At 45.0% G+C, this 18403-nt stretch overlaps 1 protein-coding gene across 2 annotated transcripts in view; it reads right to left on the bottom strand.

Annotated features, from left to right (window-relative positions):
* Window positions 1-5683: 5683 nt before the first annotated feature.
* Window positions 5684-18403, bottom strand: part of NIBAN1 (niban apoptosis regulator 1) — a 161448-nt gene continuing 148728 nt past the window's right edge. For both annotated transcript variants that reach the window (XM_067728909.1, XM_067728908.1), the window contains exons 12-14: window positions 16076-16183; window positions 12135-12246; window positions 5684-10221 (exon numbers count right to left, since the gene is read on the bottom strand). In XM_067728909.1, coding sequence (XP_067585010.1) covers window positions 9122-10221; window positions 12135-12246; window positions 16076-16183 — 1320 coding nt within the window. In that variant the 3' untranslated portion in view covers window positions 5684-9121. The remainder of the gene's footprint in view (window positions 10222-12134; window positions 12247-16075; window positions 16184-18403) is intronic.

Genomic DNA, 18403 nt, shown 5'->3' on the forward strand with positions numbered 1-18403 from the left:
TTCACGTTCTGGGCAGAGATGCTTCTTGCAGGAATGGGTTCATCATGGCCTTCTCTAAGCTGCGGTCAGAAGTGGAGTGGGAACGTGGACGAGCCCCACCTTTAGAAATAAGTAGTGGGCTGACAATTAACCAGGCTTCCTTTTACCTTCTCAAAAGGACTCAAAAATGGTCGACCTGGGAACTTAAATCTACGGACTTAACTTTTTTGTAATTTTTAGAGTTTTTATTTTTATTTCATGTATCTTCCCACAGTGCTTGAAAGCAAACACTTTACCATAAAAAAATGCTCTTTGCTTCCCTTTGAAGATAACAAGGAAGGGAGGAAGTGACAAAATTGTGCCTTACTGGACTGGGCTAGGGGAGAGAACATTTTCGAGAGAAGGCGTTTTGGCTATGAGGTGGAGGCTATTGAGGGAGAAGGGAGTTTTGAGAAGCCAGCTTCAAAGAAGAAAGGAAAACACAAAGAACTAGTTTGTAATTGAGCTGTAAAAAGACTCAACAAAGGAAGTCAAAGCCGTGATTACATAAAAAGAGACAAATTGGGGGATATTTAGTCTGGAAAAGGGATCTCAGTTGTTTGGAGATGTTTGAAATCTGTCAGGAGGAAAAGAGCTTAGATCGCTGTGTATTTCCCTGATGGACAAAATCGGACCCATGGGATGGAAATTATAGTTAAGGACGGTGGCAGAGGAGGAGCAGAGCATGACAGTAACATTTCTGCTCTCCAAACATCAGAGCTGTCTGAAAACAAAATGATCTCCTTTGGGAGATAGTGAGTTCCCCACCCCTAGAGGATGACCAACTAGCAGGAGGTTTTTTAAAGGGTAAATGCAAGCACTGTGGAAGCATTTGCCCTCGATGAACATTAGGGTATCTTCCAACCTTGAGAGTCTATGATTCTATGAATATATTGAATATCTAGGCATGCAGGGAAAACTCCCTCTCTTCTAAAAGTTATGAGTCAAAACATATTAGAAATCATTAAAAATTTCTTGGTGATACATGATGAAGTGCCAAAAGTTGTCAGCATAAAAGCTGAAGGAATTCTGAGAAAAAAGGCTTGAAATGATGCAGGAAGCAGAATGTGAGTCCTGATGCAGTCCTTGGTGCTGGACAGACAAGAAAAGACATTCTTGGTGAGATGGCATACTTCAAGATGTAAAGGAAAATTATTGTAAGCCCCAAAACCTTTTATTCAGCTTTCATTAAAATTTTAAAAGAAACCATGGGTCACTAGGTACAATAATATTCTAGCAAGAAAGCTGGAAGTGCAAAATCTGATACAAGTGCTTTTAAAATGTTATATCTTGGGGATCATATTTAAACAGGAAAAGGAGAGGGATTAGGAATATTTACAAATCAGTTACCTTAGAGTTACAAAGAATATAGAGTACTAACGAGGTAGGATAAACTTTTAAGTAAGATTTATCCTTACTTAACTGCTTTGTGGCAGGAAATAAGAGTTTCTAGCTGGTTTAAAATTTGGGTTTACTTTTGTTTTATTTTCCTTTTGAGAAGGGAAAAGAACTTTCCTTCAGAAGTGGGTGTATGTTTATAATTATCCCCCAAGGACTGTAACCTTCCCTGAAGACTACCATTATTTGCTATAGAAAACTGCATCTATTATGGGCATGTTTGTTGTAGAGAATGGTGCTTGTTTATATGAAGTTATATACTGTTTGTCACCGGTCCAATTTTCTCACTCTCCTGAGATAATTAACATGTTGATCATGACCAATGACCTTGTTATAATTAATCTAAGCAATATATAAAGTATATATTGCTAAGATGGGGGGATCTCTTTTAGACCTTTCTTCTTACAAGGTTTGTAAGTTTAAAAAATACTTTTAAATAGAAGACTCATTTTCCAAACCAATGCAAAAATCAAGATTCTTTGATAGATCAACGGATTAAGGTTGAGAATGATTGTGTTTTGTTCACCTAATGGAGAGTGGGGCTACAGCAGCACATAGACATTGGGGAAGGATGTGAGAGGGACCAACGTTCTGTTTGAGTGTTCATAGTTAGTATCCTACGGAGGCAAGAGTACCGTTTTAGAATCAAACAGAAGTCATCTGAATCCTGGTGAGGCAGGCTGACTGCACTGACGCCCCAGTTAATGGCTCCCCTGAACTCTTGCCCAATGCAGTGTGTGACTTTGCAGCTCTTCCATCCCTGAATCTCGCCCAGCCTTGTGACTTGCTTTGGCCAATAGAATGTGGCAGAAGTGATGTTGCACCAGTTCTGAGCCCAGGTCTCAAGAAGCTTTTTGCCTCTCTCTCTCTCTTTCCTTCTCTCCCTCTCTTTTCCTGGCTTCTGCAACAGGAATGCGCCTGAACCAGCCTGCTGAAAGATGAGAGACCACACGGAGTAGAGCCCAGTTGCCCAGCAATGGATAGGCTCCACCAACATACAGCCAGTCACCTCCAACACATGTTGAGAGAGCCAGCCAGGATGAGAAGAGCCGTCTACCTGGTGTTTGACCCATAGACTTCTGAGCAATAATAAATGCTCACTGCTTTAATCCACTGAGTTTTGGAGTGGTTTCATTTTGTAGAGATTGCTAAATTATACACCTGGTTCAACTAGTTACTAGCTGTGTAACCTTCAGAAGTTGCTTAACTTCTTTGAGGCTCCTTTTATTCATTGTGCTTAAATGCACATTATCTCTTTTAATCCTGACAATAACCTTGTGATTGGGTGCTATTATTCCCATTTCACAAACAAACTAATTCTTATAAAGGTTAAGTGGTTAGCCCAAGTTCACACAATACGTTGACAGCCATACAATTTTCTCATAGAGGACTTCAAAGCAAGTAAACCAAGTTTATAAGCAAACTTTGTGAAGAATTCTAAATTGTAATCTGAAAGGCAGAAAGGCTCATGAATATTAAGAGTATTTCCTTACATGGAATAATTGAACATCTCAGTGCAGAAAAGATAACCCTCAAACTGAAGGTAGTGCTGGCAGGGGCTGATTGTTTTGTTCCCAGGGCCTGGCAGAGTCCATGGCACATTAGCAGATATCGATAAATATTATTTGAAAAAAATTAATCCATGAATGAATCCTGACAGTACCTGGAAAACATCATTTACTCTAAAATCTGAATCAAAAATTTAAGGTTCAAAACTTGAAGCGTCCAGCAGACAGAAATGAAAATACCTTCATTTTCCCTCACATGATCCCTCTCAAACTGTGCTGAAAAAACTGTCCCCCACATGATTCAGGCAGGAGCACAAAGGAGGGTGAGGCAGGGAGTGGAGGTGTTGAAGTCTTACTAGGAGACGTCAGCTCTTAGCTTCAAAATCATCCCAATGCCTTGTAGAAATTCTCCAACACATAAACCCACTTTCCTACCCCAACAGTTACACTTGGAATTGCTAATACAAAGAGAGCTCTCACTACTACATATGCATACCCCTTTGTGTAGAGACCAGAGGGGGGAAAAACACAACTGGATCTGCAGAAGGTCTGGAAGAGCTTCCACAGAGGACTCAAGGTTCCTGGGAAAAGTGTGTAGAGACTAGTAGATAGCAATCTCGATAAAAATTTTCTTCAGGGTATCTGTAGGCAGCTGGATTTTGGATTTTAGCTCATGACAGAGAAGAAATAAAAGAGGCAAGAAACAAAGGGCAAACGTTAATAGGTTCAACAATCAAACCTGCAATTTCTTGAGTAGAGTCCTCAGTTGCCACTTCTGCTGCCAGAACCCTTCTTCCTCTTCTTGCAGAACCACCATTTTCTTCCCAGATTTCCCAGCTGGACTGAATTCCCCCAAATCAGGGACCACATCTTCTTCCCTGCTCCTTGGCCATCCTCAAGAAGAGGGCTTGCTAGAAGGAAGATGCTGTCCATTAATTCTCAGGCATTTGCTCCTGCTTCACAGATTTGGATGCCATTCAATGGTAAACTTCTTAAACTTTTTGCATTGTTGACCTCATAGGAACCTCAGGAAAACCCAGTGGAGGCTACTTTCCTGAAAACTAGGAGGTGGTTCATAGTAGCTAGCTTGATTTGGGGGCAACTTGGCTCTGATGCTCCCTCACAAGAGGGATGGGTGTGCAAAAACCCATGATCAAGTCCCATCACTAAAACAGAACTATCTAAGTAGACTGAGGGTGGGTAAACTTCCCAGCATCACAGATCCTTATTATGTGCTAAGGGATCACCAGCTATATCTCCACTTGTCTCTTACATCTGGGATTGGGGATATTTATTCATTTATTCAACACTTCTTGAGCACTTGCTATATGCAGGGACCTATGCTGTGCTAACGATTCAAAGACTAAAGGCAGGGTCCCTGCCCCAAGGCACAGGACAGGTATATGGCTGCAGCAGTGAGAGGAGATGAGCAGAAGTGAGCACGTACATTTGGCTGACGGTTCAGCAAAGTGTTATTGGGGGTGGGAGCGGGATGGGGAAACTGGCCTGACTTGTACTGACTCTTACAGGAGAAGTAGTGGGAACTGGCCGGGTGGGGAAGGGAGGGACAGATATTCTTGACAAAGGGGAGGCTGTGGCAGAGGTTGAGAGGTGTTCAACCAGGAGGGGCTCGAAGCTTGTGCGGAGAGAAAAGCTGTAGTCGACCTTCCCCGGGACCTCCGTCAGTTCCATCCTAGCCACACCAGATAAACATAGAAGAAAACACATGCAGGGCTTCCCTGGTGGCGCAGCGGTTGAGAGTCCGCCTGCCGATGCAGGGGACGCGGGTTCGTGCCCCGGTCTGGGAAGATCCCAGCTGCCGCGGAGCGGCTGGGCCCGTGAACCATGGCCGCTGAGCCTGCGCGTCCGGAGCGCAACGGGAGAGACCACAACAGTGAGAGGCCCGCTTACCGCAAAAAACAAACAAACAAACAAAAAACATGCAAAAGTGCTTTCAAATTCCCCCCCGCCCCAATTCCAATCTGATTATTGGCCCTAAATAGAAGTTCTGGAGGAGCCGCCCTGAGACTGATGCTTGCGTACCGGAATCTGGGTTTGGACGGAGGAGTGGGAGTGGTGAAGCTTGTGCTACACAGTGTCCCCATCACCACCAGACATGATTTCTCCAGTTCTTCTTCCTCTCTTGCCTGAAGCTGTTGGTGTAGATAAAGTTAAAGCTGAGATCATAGACAACGCTTATGCCAGATAAGGAAGCAACCACCCACTCTGAGCTCTCCCTGGCCGTGTCCACCCTGAGAATTCGAGGTTACTGATACAGGGATCATGTCCACCGTGCTCACCTCTGTTTCTCCAGCACTCACTAGAGCGCCTGCAGACACAATCGTTGTTTTTTGGATGAATGAATTTATGGATGAATGAGCAACTGTGGATATTGGTGAGTAAATATTGTTTTAATTATAATTATAGAAAGAATAAATATTTTGCTCAGTGTTGCCCATTGAAAACAAATTTGTTTGAACAGCAGTTCAATTACATCAAGAATAATTGCCCATTGCTGTATTATAGACGTAATCCAATTCCTAGAGAAATTAGCACATGCATTTTAAAAGCATAATTACAACTGACATTAAGTGACTTCCCTGTGGCTTCTTTCCTGATGACAGAAAAGTAAAAAGTTCCATAATACAGCAACAGTGACTCACCTTTCTGTCTCTGAGGACTCTTCCTCCCAGCTCAAGTATGACATATGCTTAAAACACGAAACCAGCCCCATTCCAAATAAATATGACATTAGACACTTCTTCAAGGACAAACATTTTATTGCAATATAGGCACTTGGCAGGGTAAATATGTCGTTACAAAGTGTTTTAAGTTTATATGCTTTCTACAGTGACCAGAAAAATCAATCCACAGTGTAGATTTCTTTGCTGAGGTTGCAGACTTCAGAAGGCAAATCGTAAAACCCATTTGTTTATGGTAAAGTAAGAAGCCAACTCCATGTAGCCAACTTTTTTACCTGGTGAAATTGTATTATTTAGTCAGTGATGTTCTTCTCTTCCCCAAATTAAAATTGCTATGTAGCATATATCACTTATCGTTTTTTATAAAGAAATAAAATCACTTGTCTGAGAGAACTGTGGAACCCTTTGAAATCACTGGCTCCAATCTGAGGGTTACAAAACCAGACTTGAGAATCTCTGTAATAAAATGTAGAAGATCGAGTCTGAAGACCTGTAGTTCTTCACACTCAGCCTCTTTATAAAGCTTTTGGACAAACTGGAATCTTATCCTTGTGGTCTCTAAAATACGTTTTTTTTTTTTGAAAAGAGAGTTTACTCTGCATAATGCAAAGCACTACTGTCTTTAAGCTGCAAAGGAAAAAAATGACAAGCTAATTATTTTTCAAGGAAAATCTTCTTTCTTTGTGAAAAGTCAATAGTAACATAACTAAAGTCATGGAATTTTTGCTGAAGACCATGTCTTGAGGTTTTATGCATTTCAAATGATTTGCCCATAAGAGAGATCCCCAGAGCAGCCTGCAGAGGCTTTTTGAGCTGCTCATTTAAATCACAATAACCTTGCTCCAACCTGGAAACCATTGAAGCAATACAGATAAATCTGTATTAAAAGCAAGACAAACTTATGGTAATATGAAGCTATTCCACTCAACATGTTAAAAACAGATAAGGAAATTTTAATGCACTTCAATTTCCTGTTCCATCTTCAAATGGAACAATCATCGGACTTAATCTAGTGGACTTGTCTTTTGTGAAATATGTACAGAAAAATTCCTTGTGTTCTCAGCTACATCCTTCCACTTGGTGTCTGGTCTACGGATGGGTAAAGGGAGGGCACTGATTGGGTACTGATTGATATTCATCCATCCAATGAAGTGACAGGTACTCTCATTTAGGGTTGGAAAAATCTCTTAGCTTTCCAAGGTGTGCCAAAAGCCCCGAAGTGAGCAAAGGGAGGAAGCTGGGAAGCTCCGGTGTGGGCTCAGCCTGGGCCCTGACCTCCTCGCTTCCTTGTCACAATGCTCCCGGAGAGAAGGGCAGTCCTGGGCGAGGCTGGGTACTGCTCCTTTGGCTCCTGGCCTTAATGGGCAGCACATCGGACCATCTGGCCACCTGCCCCTTGGACTTTGGACTTGATTTAAGAGAAGACTCCCCAAGGGCAGAAAGCCCAAGTAAAAACATCTCCTTGCCTGACAGCAAGCCCCAAATAGCCCCGGCACAGCGGTGTGGTGAGTGATCAGTTCTCACATTTCCTGAGCACCGGGACACAAGCAGTTCCTTGTTAGGCACTAGGGATATTCAAGTGACTTGAGAAGGCAGGGAGCCATTATTCAAGGCTGTGTGTGCAGGAAGTACACAGGATGACTAAACCCTAGTGTCTGTCCTTGAAGGAAGGAGCCCCTGGAGAGACAGGAAGTAAACATAATTGTAATATTCTAAGCCAAACGCAAGGACATGAGTGAGCACGGGCACTGCGGGGACCAGGGGAGGAGTGACATCCACCTTCTTTACCTACAATGAGATCCTTCACAAACTGAGGATCTAAACACTGTAAAAGGAGTTGAAACAATTCAATGTGAGAGTATACTGATCCTGATTATTCTTCATCCCTTATGACCTAGAAATCCAAGCAATTCTTCATGGAGAGGTGGAGAGGGAGACATTTTAATTCCTGGTTAAATGGTCAAACTATGAGACAAATTCTTTAAAAAACTGATATAAACTACTTGCTGATGATGACCAAAACAAGCTCTTAGGAGAGTATGTTGGGATCTAATATTAAAATTTGTGGAAGGAAACTTCAAGATGTGGAACTGGGACTAAAGCCTTCAGGAAATAATCTGGTATTTTTCTGAAGGACAAGAGGACACATCTTTTTAATCTTTTACAAGTAAGTCCATTCCACCTTTAACATTAACAGGTAAAGGTCAAGATCCATTTAGAGGACGTATTTCCGTCTATTTCCATTACAGTGTAAGCTCTGGGGGAAAGGAGCAGAGTCATTTTCACCACAGTATCCCAGCACCTGGGACATAACAACTTGCTGAACAACTGAACAAATAATTTCCATTTCTGGTAACATCTTTGGAACTTAATGATCTATAGCTTGGTTTTTCTCTCCCTCTCTCTCTTCCTTTCTCGTTCCCTTTTCTTTCCCTCTTTTCTTCTTTCTTTCTTTTTTAATTCACTGTATTCACTTCATTCCCTCCTGAGAATAAACCAGGACTGTTTCCATGGAAAGACAGAAAGTTGCCATATTTTTTCTTTTAGATTAAGTTCCTTTGGGCCTTTTAATTTATACTAGACAAGCACCTTATCTTTTCATTTTTTTCTTTCTTTCTTGCGTCCTTTTGTTGTTGTTGTTGTGACTGTGCCTAACACAGCATGTGGCCTAGAATAGCTGTTCAAATGATGTCTGTTTAATTGGTAGGCTTTATGCTCGATAATTCAGCTAAGCTCTTTCTCTGCACAGTCTAAGGCTAATTTGGAACGCTTTCAGGCGTAAACATGCCCAGGAAATTTCCTTGTCTCATCTGATTTTCTCCAAAAAGTGATTAATTTGTAAGAATTAACAAGATTAATTAGTAAGAAATTGATAGCACAATTAGGAAGAGGCCCAGACAGCTGCACAGACCACAACCTTCCTCCGTTTCTGCTCCCCATCTCAGCTTCCCCTGAGATGTCTCAGGCTCTGTGGGGCTGCACACAGCAGGGGGGACTGACGTTCACCACCTCCCTTTCTTGCAGCCTGAATGTGGACTAATGCTGAGTCCTTAAGAGACCGTGAGGCTGGTATAGTAAGCAGACGGCGAAGCTGCGTTTACGGTATGCCTTTGCATTCTTACAAAACATTTAGAAGCCTTGAAGTGCATTAGAGGAGAATGTGCAGAGCGCTCCGACTGTCTTCTCCACAGCGACCTCCCTCCCGGGACACCCTCAGCTGCCTCTCACCCCACACACTCCGTTACCTTTGTAATTCCTGTCAAAATGCTAAAGCAGTAATTCATGGCAGAACAGTTCCACTGCACAAAGGGTTGCCTCAGCGCTCATGCTCTACGCGCATTCCCTCTAGCTTCATTACACAAATTAAGGAAGCACTTCGTAATTTTTTTTCTTTCTGTTCTGGTAACAACTTGCAGGCAACCCCGAAGTGTATCCTTGAGCTGTAGCCTTTCGGCTGAGTTTGTTCAAAGAAAGACTTTTGGCAAATTGTCCCTTTCACTCCTCCGAGGGCCGCTCTGGGGGATCTTCTCTCTGTGAATCTAGGCTATCAGCGTCTGCGTCACTCTCAACCACCCACTGACACTCGTGAACGCGGGTGGCCTTACTCTTCTTTGCCTCCACGCTAGCGGTAGCCTGGGCTGTGCTGTGACTCCCTCCCACCGCCTCTTCCTGCAGAGAAACCTGGCTCTCACCGGGGCTGACGGGGTCACAACTTAACTTGCAACCTTCTTGGGGCATAGCCTCAGCCTCCACAGCGCACCTGGGCCCTCCTCCCTCAAGGGCGTCCAGTCCGGAGGACCCGGCCGTGAGCTCCCTCTCCGTGGGCTCCCCGGCCTCCGCTGGCTCCTCTAAGGGGCCTGGGCCCCTGGCGCCCTCGCTGAGCCCCCCGCAGGCTGGCTGAGCCTCTGGAGACGCCCCCAACTCTACCCCACCAGCCTCAGCCTCGGGAGAGGGAGGATGGACCTCCCTCTCACTGACTTCACTTTCTTCGCTGTTGACCTGACTAGAGGCAGTTGCTTGATCGGTCTCTGTGTAGATTTGGGTCATTTCCTCTTCTTTTTCAATTTCTTGGGGAACAAGGGTCTCCTTACTTGTATCTTTTTCAATCTCAGGCGCGGCAGATTCCCCTGGTACTTCAGTGGTCACCACCAACAAATTTCTGAGCTCTTTCAAGGAGCCCAAGGAGGAGGTGGGTTCTGGCTTTTCCTGGGTGGGTTCTTGGCCCTCATGAGTCTCTCCAAACTCCAGCTCTGACGAGTGTTTGCCCAGGGCTCCTGCTCTGTCTTCTGCAGCCACCGGATTCACAACAGGGTCATCTGTGCTTGAAATGATGACCTGCCCGTCCCCATCTGGGGGCGGGCTGGGCATAGGGACCCCCGGCTGTTTTTTTTCCCCTGACTCCTGGAATACCTCGTTACTCAGGATCTCACTATCTGGAACTTCCGGCAGAATGGCCGAGGCTCTCCTGGCAGGGCTGGCCTGGTTTGACCCTGCAGGAGTTTTTAGATCAGTTAAGCTGGACACGCTTTCACTGGGCAAGGCCATGTTGTCTTCAAATAAATTGTGTTTCTTCAGGATAGCAGCTTCCTTTATCACTGAGGGATACCAGAAAACAAAACATAATGTTAATACTCTGCCCTGGCCAACCTGGATTTTCTGATTTTTATCCAGAAGCCAAACTCCCCTCTCAGCTTTTCTGGCCATCAAAATTTCCCAATTTCAAGTTCCAGCTTACATTCACCCTCTTCCAGGTAGTCTTCCCTGATGACCAGAGCCTACAAACGCGTGCCAAACCCTGAACCTCTGTAATGTTCCTTCATTCATTCCTTCACTCATTTACTTCTTCAGACAGCACACATTGACTGGACATCAACTATGGGACAGACTCTGAGAATCCAAGGATGAATAAAGTATGGCCTTGGCTTTCAAGGAGCTCAAGTCTATAACAGCATGATCTGTAGCACCCATGGAGGCCCCCATCACATTTCATTAGCTGCTAGTATGTGGGGCTCCAGTTTGCCTACTTTGACTGAACTCCTTTAGGGCAGAACAGGCCTTAACTTTCTCTGCTTTTACTCAAAGTCCAGTCCTGAAAGTGTAATGGGTCCTCAGTACTGAGCATGCAGAAAGCTCTGTTGACCTGCAGTGTCCAAACTGAAGGCCTATGTACCTCTAACTCAGCCCTAGAGGCCTTGAGAGGAGTAAAATCAACAGTAACAACCAGCAGCTGACATTTCTGACAACCAGCCTCCACCTCTGGCTGTGCAGGTTGCACAGTGCCCAGTGATCTCACACCCAAGGGGATGCCATTCACATCAGGGACAGCATAGATGTGGGTATTCAGCGTAGTAATTTTCCAGCAGGCAGCAGTAGCATGTCCTGCTTGAACCAAATCAGTATGTCACGACAATTTTTTGACAGAGAGCAGTCAGGTGTCTGGCGGAAGGGAGCCTTTTTCTAATTTGCCCAAAGGTGCTATGGTGGGCTACCTGTGGCCTTGACTGAGCCCTTCCTTTGTGCAGATACTGTGCTGACGTCTTTTTTTTTTTTTTTTTTTTTGCGGTACGCGGGCCTCTCACTGCTGTGGCCTCTCCCGCTGCGGAGCACAGGCTCCAGACGCACAGGCTCAGCGGCCATGGCTCACAGGCCCAGCCGCTCCGCGGCCTGTGGGATCTTCCCGGCCCGGGGCACGAACCCGCGTCCCCTGCATCGGCAGGCGGACTCTCAACCACTGCGCCACCAGGGAAGCGCTGTGCTGACATCGTTATACTCCTTATCTCACTGGATGAGCTACTTGGACCTGGGGCTGATGCTTGGTCAGCTTTCTGTGTGGAGGGGCTTTGGTGATGCTCTTTGTGGAGACCAGATATGTTTCAGGCCTATAGTTTTAGGGATGGCCCTCTCCAGCCTATTTATATCCAAGTTTTCCTATCTACACTCCTATCCCAAACAAGGACTGATTCCATGGGACACTGGGTGCTAGAGTCTTAACAAGACCCACAGAGGACGGAGTCATCGCCCAGTGTCTTTCTGTCCAGCTGAGCGGAGGTGAGGAATGTGCTGAGAGAGCAGAGCAGCTGGGAAGCCCTGCTACTGAATCACCCTCTCCAGGCTCGGGAGGGGTTGTGAGCCTGTGGCTAAGAAGAGCCCTTTTTCCTCTGTTCTGTCTGCAACAGCTGGAGGAAGATAGCTGTTCAGGAGACACCCTGGGTTTAATGTCTCTAAGCCTTAGTTTTCTCATCTGAAAAATGAAGCTTAAAAATCTCCTCTCATGAGTCCTTATCTGGATTGAAAGAGAAATAATACCTAATGGGCCAGTGGAGTCAAATCATATGACTGCTCAGGGGACGTCCCTTCTGTCCCTGTTCTCTGTCTCCCCAGCTCCTCCTGTCCATTTCCTCTTCCCCTTTCATTCCTGTTGATAAAACCTAGCTGGCCTCCCAGGGTCCACTCAGGGGTACTCCCCTCTATCTAGAGCTTTCTCCAGCACCAGGGAAACCTTCCTTACCTTTCAGAGTTTCGTCAAGGAGGATCTGATGTAAAATCTCCTCGTAGACGTTTTCAACATGGATCATATTGGTGTGATCTGCAAAGATGAACTGCTCGTATTTCTGAAGCTCCTGTAGAGGAAGAGATAAGAAGACGAAGGGGACAAAGCATGAGATGCCAGTTCTCAGAGGAGCTATGGAAAGGACGGCTGTCACTCGTGGTCCCCCCTTGGAGTGTGATGCCTTGGTCATTCCCCTTCCCTTTCCGCAGGCACCATTCCCTGTACTGGGGACATGCTCTATGCCCTTCGAGGGGGCAGACGCCAGAGATTCTGATCATCTCAAGGCCTTGTCAGTGGGTCTGGGGCCCTCCTTGTTTTCATCATAACCAAAACATTTCCTCCCTCTTCTGCTTCTGCTATTTTTTTAAATGCCAAAAGTACTTTACTAAGGTATAAGTTATACCCAGAAAAATGCACACATTTTAAAAGTACAGCTCAATGATTTTAAATGTATAAATATACTCATGTAACCATAACCCAGATCAAGACAGAAAACACTTCCATCACCCTCATACCCTTTTCTAGTCCACACTCCTCCCACCCCAAGAGATAAGCACTGATCTTGTGTCTATCACAAAGATTAGTTTTTCTTGTTCTTTAAAATTATATAAATGGAATCCTGTATTCTTTTTTTGTGTGTTTTTTTTGAGATTCATCCATGTTTCCACATGTGGCAGTAGCTCATTCCTTTTTATTGGTAAATGGCACTCATATGGGTAAACTAAAATTGTTTATCTATTCTCCTATTGATGGATATTGACTTATGAACATAACTGCTATGAATATTCTTGTGCATGATTTTGTGGATTTAGGACTTATTTATCTTGAGTGTACACCTAGAAGTGAGATTGCTGGGTCCTAGAGTAGAGGTATGTTTAACTCTCTTAGGATGGGACCCCTTTTCAGGTTTGGAGAATCTCTAGTCAAAGACTCTTCAGAAATGTTCTCCTCTTTCCCTCCAACTGGCCCCGGAACTCACTGATTCCATCTAAGGCAATCCAGGCATCATGCAAAATCCTTTAACACTTCCTGCTTTCCAAGAGTTTCCACATGGCTTGCCTGTTATTGGTATGAGGTCAAGTCGTGGATCAAAATGAACTAAATCATATCCTAGTGATTAACTCAGTAATCCTTGCACCTGATGGTGCTGGAGGAGGGCTCCTGACATCTGGTTCTCAGAGAGCCAGGGATTTAGCAGTGGGATTCAATGCCTTTTGCCTGGAGGGAGAAGATTTACAGCAGGTGATCAGAAGCCACCACATTCAGACAACTCTCAGTGCTAGGACTTGGGGTTCTGTAGCCCAGGACCAGATCACAGTGGGTAATAATGGGACCCCTTTATACCCACCCTAGGGAAAGCCACAGGACTGAAGAGACATGAGCTTCCATGATCTCAAGAGGGTCTGTGGGACAGGACAGACACACAGAAAAGTGCCACATGGGAAGAGCATTGCCCAGGAACTGGACACTGCCCTGGACTAGCTGTGGGACCCTAGGCAAGCCAGGTCACTGCTCTGCGCCTCTCTCTACCTCTGCAAAATGAGGGGCACAGGCTCACGTCTGCAACACCTTTCATCTCCCCATGTGGTCTTCCGCTCCTTAGTCCCCTGACTGTTATTCATCCCTCAGGACTGGGCGAAAACACGACTCTGGGAAGTCCTCTCTGCCCCCATAGGCAGAGTTGGGCACCCTCCTCTGAACTCTGCGATCACTCTTCCCCACAAGGCTTCTGCTGTGCTCATCACAAAGTCCACCGTGTACCTGTCTCTGTCTCCGGCCTCTAGGCTGTGAACCCCAGGACAGCAGGGACACTGTCCTGGCACAGCGCCTGGATCGTATTGGATACATATTTTATATATGTTTGCTGAATAAATAAACAGTAGACCTTTAAACTTTCAACCAGCTAAATAATCCTGCAGAGAGGAATCATTTCTAGGGGAACTTACTGTGATGCGTACAACTTTACAAAACAGGTCTTCTATACTGAATTGATCAAACTGTGACATACATTGAATTCCCTGGATCCACTAAATTGGAATCCCTGAGGGTGGGTCTGGGAGAATCAGAATTTAAAAAAGAATCTCCCCAGGCAATTCTAAGGTGCAGCTTGGGTTGAGTACCGCAGATCTTGGAAGCTGTGACTTAAAGAACCAAGGGAAACACACTTCAGTTAAAAATAAAGAATTCTTCTCTGAAGCAGATGCTCCCCTAATTTATTTATTCTGTAAATCCAGATGTTTTTAAATTTCTTGACCCTGATACAATATCCTTCATTACTGAAAACGCTGGGCCTTTCTCTCGAAACCAGTCTCTCTTGATTAAAAATCACAAGAGCCTCTTACAGATTGGGTACAACTCTGCGGATTCCTGGAAAAAGGGGAGCAGACTGGAAGGGGACTGCCCTCATGGGAGGGTGTGGCTCCAAGGCCCCCAGATGGCCTTTGGAATTGGAAAAGAAAGCTCGGCAGAACATCTGCGTGCAGACATGTCCAAGGTGCACTGAGTCATCCTTTGGATGGCTGGACTGTTCTATCCAACAGGCAAGAGACAATCATATAGACAGGTTCTTTACTGCCCTGATTTGACCAGATCCTTTTCTATGAAAGAAATATACCCTCAGAAAGGAGTGCCAGGTACTAGAAATGCCCAGGGTTTTCTGAAGAAAAACAGCATTTACAGAATATAAAAATGACCAAAGAAATTTCCGCAGTAAAATAACTCACGCAAAGGATTTTAATGTTCCAATGCTTGGAGACTCTCTAAGTTGCCAAAAAGCCCTTTTTAAATTCTAAAAAGCTCTTTATCGTTTGTGCCAAGAGGGAGCCGGCCTTGCAAATGTCCCAGCTCATAGATCATGTAGCAGTAGTAGAGGCAGTAGTAAATACCATTTTCTGAGTACATACCATGTTATCAGTGAGTGGGATCTAGGTTCACACTCTGGCCGTTCCCAGCTCTGTGACTTTGGGCCCATTCCTTAGCCCCTCAGGCTTCCTCATTTGTGCAATGAGGATATAAATAGTACCTCCTCATAGGGTTGTCATGAGTGTCATGGAGACAACCCATACAAAGTGCCAAGCACATGCAAGCACGTATCAAATGTTCACTGTATCACCCCAGCCTTCTCAGTCTTAAGAAGGATACTGCAAAGTATTATAATCTCCATTTTCTTGACGAAATCTAGGCCAAGAGAGAGGAAAAGTGATCTGCCCGAGGCCCCAGAGCTCATACACAGAGGAGCTGGGACTTGAACCCAGGTCTTGACCCAGCCTCCACAGTTGGCTCATCCATGACCCTGCTCTACAGACTAAGTCACATCTTCACAATCATGGCTGTCACTGGTTGCCTAGTGTCCGTGGCAGCTTTAAATGGTCTCAGTTTCATTGATTTCAGTAAGCATACGTTACTGGATTTAACAGAACAAATAGCCTTCTGTAATCGTGTTACTTAAGGTCTCTTCGTGGATGTAGAGGTCAAGTTTCAGAGGACACGTTGGACCTGTGAGTCACACCATAATGAGGAACCCCTGGTATCCTCAGGCATTCTGCGGCAACCCTTAACGTGGCTCAAACTCTGATCATTACCCTTTGAGATTCTGTCTCAAGGGTCAGCAAATCCAGCCAGCTGCTTGTTTTTGTAAATAAAGTATTACAGGAACACAGACTGCCCGTTTGTTTATGTATCACCTATGGCTGCTTCAGTGCTACAACAGCAGAACTGAGTGATTGCAACAGAAACAGTATGGCCGGGAAGCCTAAAATATTTACTCTCTGACTATTTATTGGAAAAGTTTGTTGACCCCTCCCTGGTCAAATACTGTGTGTAAGCACATCATGACCAAAAAAAATTGCTTGAACTTCATAGGCAACGACAGCAGGCTCTGGAGTAACCCATCCCCTTACTGGTTTGCACACGGACGCCAGTGCCTTCTGCACGGTGGGAAGTGTGATTTGAACCAGCGCCTCTTGAAATATCCTCTTCCGGATGGTGCTGCTGTCATAATCATATTGCTGTCAATACAGAGACAGAAACATAGGCTAAATAGCAACATTACAATCTGTTCACTTTTGCTTCAACAAAAAACTCAGCTACTCACTTCGTCTCCCTTTCCCCCCTTAATTTCTGAGGACCCTTGTGGTGTTCCAAGGTTTCAGAGATCTTTCTGTGCAATTCTCTCACACTCTAAGTAAAGGTTATGACTGATAATGACCCATCTTACCCTCCCCTCTTACACATGTGGAAACTGAAGTAAGATAAAAAAAAAAAAAGAGTGACTTCTGTGTTAGAAAGTTGAAGACAGAACTGGGGGATGAGTTATTATTTCACCACCCCTGTCCTGAGTTGGTCCATGGGAGTCATGATCATCTCCTTCCTTCACTCTACATCCTGAAAGCAGGATTGGTAGGTTGTAACGATTTCCACAAGGAAAGAGAGCATCTGGCTCACAGCTACATTAACACCATGGCATGTTAACCAAAGAGTGCAGTATCTGGAACTGGAAAGATGATGATTCACTCTGTTCTACATGGAACATCCATATCCAGAGACCAGGGTTTGGTTTTATGTGTTGCTTTAAAGTGGGGAAGGCACAGACAAACTGGAGCATAGTCACAGGCATGTAAGCAGAATGGTCAGGCCAAATAAAGAATGGTTAGGGCTTCCCTGGTGGCGCAGTGGTTGAGAGTCCGCCTGCCAATGCAGGGGACACGGGTTCGTGCCCCGGTCCGGAGGATCCCACATGCCACGGAGCGGCTGGGCCCGTGGGCCATGGCCGCTGAGCCTGCGTGTCTGGAGCCTGTGCTCCGCAACGGGAGAGGCCACAATAGTGAGAGGCCCGCGTACCGCAAAAAAAAAAAAAAAAAAAAGAATGGTTAAAGAGATTTATACTGGAGATAATAACTTGGGGCAAAATCATAGCTCTATTCAAACAACCAAAGGCTACCATGTGGAAGAAGGACATGAGCAAAGAGGGTAGAACTAGAATTACCAGTGGTGAGAACTTTGGCTTAGCATTAGGAAGTATGTTCTTGTAGATAAAAGTGTCCAGGAAAGAGATGGACTGTCCTGAGAGGTAAAAATTGTGTTGATGTGGCAGGTGGCATTGACATTGGGACTATCTTTTCTTTCTCAACGGCAGGTTCATTATTTTGTGTGTTACCGTGACAAATATTGCTTTTAATCTCAATGATTTGGCTGCCAGAGTTTCCTACTGCCTGTGAGGCATTAAGATCAGGTCTGAAATTCAGGGACCACCTCCTGGGCTCTGTGAGACTTTGATCTTCTGTTCCAAAGCCCTGCTTAGGGAAAGTAGGTAATAAAAAATTAGTGGACTAGGCTTAGGGATAGTTTTAGCTCTAAGCTCACCACGGACTAGCCTGTTGAGCTTACGTAAGTCACGTGATATCTTAGGAGGTCAGTTTCCTTATCTCTACAATGGAGACATATTCCAGTGATCTCACAAGTTCTTGTGAGGATCAAATGAAACAAGTTTTTAAAAAAATTTATCTTGGCTGTGTTGGGTCTTTGTTGTTGCGCGCGGGCTTTCTGTAGTTGCAGCGAACGGGGCTACTCTTCCTTGTGGTGCGTGGGCTTCTCATTGCAGTGACTTCTCTTGTTGCAGAGCACGGGCTCTAGGTGCACGGGCTTCAGCAGTTGTAGCACGTGGGCTCAGTAGTTATGGCTCATGGGCTCTAGAGCACAGGCTCAGTAGTTGAGGTGCAGGGGTTTAGTTGCTCCGCAGCATGTGGGATCTTCCTGGGCCAGGGATCAAACCTGTGTCCCCTGCGTTGGCAGGTGGATTCTTAACCACTGTGCCACCTGGGAAGTCCAGGTTGTTTTTAAAGAAGCTTAAAGATATGACCTATATATGTAAGTTCCTATTATTACAGCCATTTTAATATACACTTACGCATGAAGCACATTTAAAACAATTTCATAAAGCAGGTATCATGATGGTCAATTTAAATAGGTTTTACTACACTGTAAACTCCTCGAAGAAAGAGGGTGTGCCTTGCCTATTTTTATATTCCATGCAATACCTATCACAATCCTTTGCTTATAGTGGGTAGCCAATAAATATCAAGTCCACTTGCTATGCAAGTAAGCCTGGACACGTCACTTCTGGCTGAGGAAGTGACAATGATGCTGAGGACCTGTGGTCCCTAAAGTAGCCACTAGATGGCAGAATAGGCATGAAAGTCGTGGAGGAACTGCTGCTAGGTGATAGTCAC

Source organism: Pseudorca crassidens, chromosome 2, assembly GCF_039906515.1.
Source record: "Pseudorca crassidens isolate mPseCra1 chromosome 2, mPseCra1.hap1, whole genome shotgun sequence".
NCBI lineage: Eukaryota > Metazoa > Chordata > Mammalia > Artiodactyla > Delphinidae > Pseudorca > Pseudorca crassidens.